Here is a 6,000-nt window from a genome sequence, read left to right as displayed (position 1 = left end):
CCACTGTCCGCCCGACCCCCGCGCCGGGCCGAGGGAGAGCAGCGGGAGGCGGCGCTTCGCGCGGGGCCGGCCCGGCGGCAGCGCCCCCGGCCCCGCAGAGCCCCGTCCGCGCCGTCGGGCGGCTGCCAGCAGCGGGGAGCCACCTCCCGGCGGCGGCTGCGGACGTCAGAGCATCCCCGGCCCCGGCAGGCCCCCGCCTCCCGCCCTCCTTCCCTCCCCCGTAACCTACATAACGCCGTGGGAAGGGCGGCCCGAGCGCGGCTGTCGGGGGGAGCAGCCTCCGCCGTGTTTACCCTGCCCAGGCAGGCGCGTGCAGCTGCCCGTACGTGGCGGGATGCGCCCGGTGAGGGGCTGCTTCACCTCCCGCGGCGGCAAACGGGAAGCGCAGACCCCCCCTTCTCCTCCTTCCCTTGCCCCCGCCCTGTGTTTTGGTGTGGATGCAGGCGGCGGAGGAGCGATTCGCAGCGTGGAAGGGGGACGGGGAAACGTGTCTGCAGCTTTTTTTCTTTTTTTGGGGAGGAGACGCCGTTTGCTTAGTCTGTGTGAATTTTGCTAATCTGCATTAGAGAACCCCTGGTTTGTGGTTGAAAATGACAGGAAATCTAGAACGTCCTATTTCCTGTGCACAATGACAACAGTTAAAAAAAAAAGTAATCGCTGTATTTATTTATAATGGTGCCTCCTGCCCCGGCGGGGAGAACAAAGCCGGGCAGCGGGGCGGGAGAGCGCCGGCCCCTGCCCGGGGGTGGCGCTGACCGGCCCCGGGGGGGGGGATGGGGGGGGGCCCGCAGCTGCGGGGCGCGCCCGGGCAGCCGCGCCGTGCCCAAGGTCACCGGCGGCGGGGGGGGGGCAGCGAGCCCCGCAGTGCGGGGGCCGCCCCGCTCATCTCTGCGTCCACGGGTGGCAGGTTTCGGCGGAGCCCCCTCGGCGGCGCAGGAAATCGTAATAAAAGCAGCAATAAAAATAATAACAGCAAAGAAGGAGGGAGCTGCGGCGCACCCCCCGCCCATCGCCCTGTCTCCCTGCGCTCCCACAGCCCTCCCCGAGGGCGAGACGGGGCGGGGGCGCGGCGGCCCCCCGGCGGCGGGAGGAACCCCCGGTGCCGGCGGCGGGGGCGCGGGCGAGGGGCCGGGGCCGGGATCGCGGCGGCGGCGGCGGGGCGGGGGCGCTCACCGCGCAGGCGCGGCCGGCACTGTCGAAGAATCGAGGCGGCAGCGCGCAGAGGCGGCGGTGGCGGCTGGAGCCCGGCACGGCACGACGCCGCCGCCAGCCCCGGCCCCGGCCCCCGCGGCAGTCCCCGCCCCGCCCGCCGCGCCGCGCCGGCCCCCGCCGCCCCGCGCCGCCCCGTAGTAGCCAGCGAGCGGGGGAGCCGTGCGGGCGGCAGCGGCCGCAGCCCTGCGCCAGCCGCGCCGCGGAGATGCGCGTCCCCGCCGCCCTGTGAGCGCCGCCGGCGGAGACGGCGAGGGGAGCGGCGTCCCCCGCAGCGGCTCTGCCTGCCGGGGCGCCCGCCGCGCCCCGCTCCAGCGCACGGAAGAGGAAGGCGAGGGGGAGGGGGCCCGGCGGACGGTCCCGCTGCGGCCGCGGCGCCCGAGCCTCCCCGTCGGGACTCCGGTGGCGAGGGGCGGAGGAGGCGGCGGCCGGAGCCGGAGCGGGGGGCGCTCGCCGCTGCCCCGGGGCCGGGACATGTCGTCGGCGGCGGTGGCGGCTGCTTCCCGCAGGCAGTCGTGCTACCTGTGCGACCTGCCCCGCATGCCCTGGGCCATGATCTGGGACTTCACCGAGCCCGTCTGCCGGGGCTGCGTCAACTACGAGGGCGCCGACCGCGTGGAGTTCGTCATCGACACGGCGCGGCAGCTGAAGCGGGCGCACGGCTGCTTCCCCGAGGGCCGGGCCCCGCCGCCGCCCCACGCCAAGCAGCCGCCGCTCTCTGCCAAGGAGCTCCTGGCGCAGCAGCAGCAGCTCGGCCACCCCGCGGCGGCGGAGGCGGCGGCGCGGCCCCCCGCCGCAGCCCCTGGAGCGCTACTCGCTGGCGGCCGAGCGGCCGCCGCCCCGCCTGGGCGCCGAGTACGGCGGCGGCCGGCAGGTCAACGGCATCCTGGTGCCCAACGGCTTCCCCAAGCCCGAGGAGCCGCCCGAGCTCAACCGGCAGAGCCCCAACCCGCGGCGGACGCACGCCGTGCCCCCAACCCTGGTGCCACTGGTGAACGGCGCCGGGCTCCCCGCCGCCATCGGCGGCCTGGGCAGCCGCGCCGCCGCCGCCGCCTCGCTGGCCGCCATCTCCGCCGCGCCCGCTCCGATGGCCGTGCCCGTCCCTCAGCAGCCGGCGGCAGCGGCGCAGGCGGCGGGGCAGGCGGCGGGGCAGCCCGGCGAGCTGGGGCACAAGCGCCCCGGCTCCGTCTCCTCCTCCTCCTCCTCGGGCGGCGGCGGCGGCGCGGCGGGGGAGCACGACGGCGGCGCCAAGGAGAAGCGCGGCTCGGCCGAGAGCCTGCCGGCGGCGGCGGCGGCGGAGCTGGCCGCCGAGGGCAAGGGCCGGCCGGGCGGCGAGCAGGAGTGGCTGGCCAAGCCCAAGACGGTGCGGGACACGTTGCTGGCCCTGCATCAGCACGGCGCCCACGCCGTGCCCCCCTTCGACAGCAAGTTCAAGAAGGAGCCGGGCATGGCGGGCGGCAGGCTGCTGGGCTACGAGACCAACGGCGCGGTGGCCAAGCCAGGTGAGGCGGCGGGGGCCGGGGGGCGGCGGGCAGGGCGGGGAGGGGGTGTGTGTGTGTGTGTTGCTCTCCCGGCATGCGGGGCGGAGGGTGCCCGGAGGAGGGGGGGAGGGGGGCCGCGGCCACCCGTTTCCGCGGTTGCACGGCGGTTGACCCCCGCGCCGCGCTGGTGCGTTGCGACTGCGCTGCCTTCTCACCCTCCTCCTCCTCCCCCCCTCTGCCTCTGCAGGGGCCCGGGCCGCCCGGAAGAGGAAGCCTTCCCCCGAGCCGGAGGGCGAGGCGGGACCCCCCGAAGATCAACGGGGAGGTGCAGCCCTGGCTGCCCACCTCGTCGGAAGGGATGAAGCTGCCGCTGACGGCCACCCCTTTCATGTCGCCCCCGCCGCCCACCGCCTCGCCCCACTCCAACCGGACCACGCCGCCCGAGGCGGCCCAGAACGGCCAGTCCCCCATGGCCGCCCTCATTTTGGTGGCGGACAATGCCGGGGGCAACCACGCCTCCAAAGACGCCAACCAGGTCCACTCCACCACGCGGAGGAACAGCAGCAGCCCCCCCTCGCCCTCCGCCATGAACCAAAGAAGGCTGGGCCCCGGCAGGGAGGTGCCGGGCCAGGGGGCCACCGCGGCGGGCGGGCTGGAGCCCGTGCACCCCGCCAGCCTGCCGGACTCGTCCCTCGCCGCCAGCGTCCCGTTGTGTTGTACCCTCTGCCACGAGCGCCTGGAAGACACCCACTTCGTGCAGTGCCCCTCCGTCCCCTCGCACAAGTTCTGCTTCCCCTGCTCCCGGCAGAGCATCAAGCAGCAGGGGGCCAGCGGGGAGGTGTATTGCCCCAGCGGGGAGAAGTGTCCCCTGGTGGGCTCCAACGTCCCCTGGGCCTTCATGCAGGGGGAGATCGCCACCATCCTGGCCGGAGATGTGAAAGTGAAAAAGGAGAGGGACTCGTGACTTGCCCGCTCTCGCCACCCGACGTCACCTTGAACTCGAACTGCTCGAATTCTGTATATATCTATAAATATATATATATAAATATATATATATCTCCAAGACAAGGGAAATGTAGACTTCATAAACATGGCTGTATAATTTTGATTTTTTTGAATACATTGTGTTTCTATATTTTTTGAAGACAAAAGGTATGTACTTATTATAAAGGCATTTCTTCTAATGCTTCTCTTTTTTTTTTTTTTTGTTTTTTTTCGTTTTGGTTTTTTTTTCCCCTTTTGTTATAGCAACTATTTGTTGTGCTTCCCTGGTGACAGTTACTGTTCAATGTAGGCTGTGACTTGCACTGCTTTTTTTAGAGAGCACTTGGCAAACCAGAAATGCTTCTAGCTGTATTTGTATGCACTTGTTTGTTTTTTTTTTTTCTTTTCCTTTTTCTTTTTTCTTTTTTTTTTTTTTTTTTTTAAATGCCAAATACACTTTCTGACATTGTAAAGATTGCCTTACTGTCTGTGATTCCTTATTCCTGGCCCCTGTCCTGTAGAGCTGGTCGCATGCAGGCTTGGTCTGAGGTGGCTGGGGAGAAGAGTGGCATAGCCAAGGCGGGGATGCCCTTTGCCATCCCACCGGCCAGGCAGCTTAGGGAGCAGGAGGGCTTTCTCCCAGGAACGCGCAGCTCGGGTTGCGATGGCAGATCCGCCAGATCCAGTCCCAGATTCCTCTGTGTTTCTCAAGGGAAATCGCCTCCAGAGTAGGATTCGGAGAGGTGTCCGAGCGGCGCTGTTGAGTTAGGAATTTCTGGGTTTGTTTGGTTTTGGTTTGGTGGTGGTTTTTGGTTTTATTTTTGGGTTTTTTTTTAAGGCAAAGTGACCACAGTTCAAATGATCAGTTGTAAGATTAGAAAACTGCATTTATTCATCGATTACACACCATAACGTGGAATTTTGATAACGAACTTAATGATACGGTTGGTGAAGGCGCCAATGTAGCGCTGCCATCTCTGGAGGCCTTCAGCATCACTTCTGGGGCTTTTGTGTCTTTGGACAAAGCTGGGGAGGTGGGGGAGAGACTGACTGATTTTTTTAATTTTCTTTTCTTTTTTTCCTTTTAATGCTACTTTAATTTTCGGATAGTGCAGGTGGACTTTGAGTTTGCTTATCAGTCACTTCGAGTGCTGTTGCTATTGTTACTATCGCTGACCCGGTATTTCCAAGTAGTGGCAGGTACGGTGTGGTACAGTGACAGGGGTGACTGAGGCTCTGCCAGATTGCCCGCGGGCATATCAGTGACAGCCCAAATGTGGGTGGAGGAAACCTGTAATTTCCTTATTACGTGTGCTTGAAACAAACCGACTGCTATTCTTTGAAAATGAAAATATAAACTGGTTGAAATGAAAGCAATTAGGGCTGCACATCATGGCCCTGGCCCTGCCTTTTAAACTACTTTGGAGAACTCTTTGTAAAGCCACTTCTTCTGATCACGCTTCTGCATCACCAAGCAGACTTCTAAAATCAATAAATCATTGGTTACTAGAAATAGTTCGAGTCTTATAGTGATGTTTTTGTGCTGTTTATAGTTCGTTGGCAACACTGCAGCTGTAAGAGCCCTTCTGTTGAGGTGTTTATAACTTGGGTTATAAGCGGTTGTTTCTGAGCAAAGGGTGGCGAGGTTGTCCCTTCCCGGGACGGGCTAATAAACACTTTCAGTATTGGAAGAGGAGGAGGAGGAGGAAAAATCTGTTCAGCCGACTATAATTGGAAGAATTTTGGGTGCTTTTTAGTCAACTGTTCTTATTGTGATAATGTTCAGACTGCAATTTAATGCAGAGTTAGATCTTTTTTGGAAGACTATTTTTTTTTTTTTTTTTTTAAAGAAAACGAAATGGTCATTATTAGTATTTGAAGATCAGAACTGCACATGCACAGTAATTTTTTATGAAGTGTTTAATGAGCACACCCACTACATTGTGTTCCATATTACAGGTCAATGTAATATTAGATAAGACTTGCATGATAAACAAATTCATTGAGTCAATATTACGCTTTAAAACTTATACCTATAGTCAAGATTGGTGTCTTATGTAAACACATTTAGCCAATTTGAAGAAAACGCACATTATATATATATACCTATATATATACCTATATATAAAACAAACAACTGTAAAGGATTCTTTGGAACCACTATGATCTGTGTAAATGTGTATTTAGGCACTTTATTAAAAAAAATGGATTTTGAGCTGATAGATGGTAACAAGTTCTTCAAAGTTGCTTGGCATAATACCTCACATGGGATGAAGCTCATGTTTTTGATTAAGGTGGTATCCCTACTCTTAAAAAAGAAGCAAAA

At 60.9% G+C, this 6,000-nt stretch overlaps 1 protein-coding gene across 1 annotated transcript; it reads left to right on the top strand.

Annotated features, from left to right (window-relative positions):
* Positions 1–1,240: 1,240 nt before the first annotated feature.
* Positions 1,241–5,894, top strand: IRF2BP2 (interferon regulatory factor 2 binding protein 2). The gene is given in 4 exon segments (XM_056344103.1): positions 1,241–1,995; positions 1,997–2,711; positions 2,938–2,993; positions 2,995–5,894. Coding segments are annotated over 4 exon segments (1,743 nt in total). The 5' UTR covers positions 1,241–1,683; the 3' UTR covers positions 3,655–5,894.
* The last annotated feature ends 106 nt before the right edge of the window (positions 5,895–6,000 follow it).

Source organism: Falco biarmicus, chromosome 6, assembly GCF_023638135.1.
Source record: "Falco biarmicus isolate bFalBia1 chromosome 6, bFalBia1.pri, whole genome shotgun sequence".
Taxonomy (NCBI): domain Eukaryota; kingdom Metazoa; phylum Chordata; class Aves; order Falconiformes; family Falconidae; genus Falco; species Falco biarmicus.
Note: the sequence above shows the minus strand (reverse complement) of the source record. Positions and strands in the feature narration are given on the sequence as shown.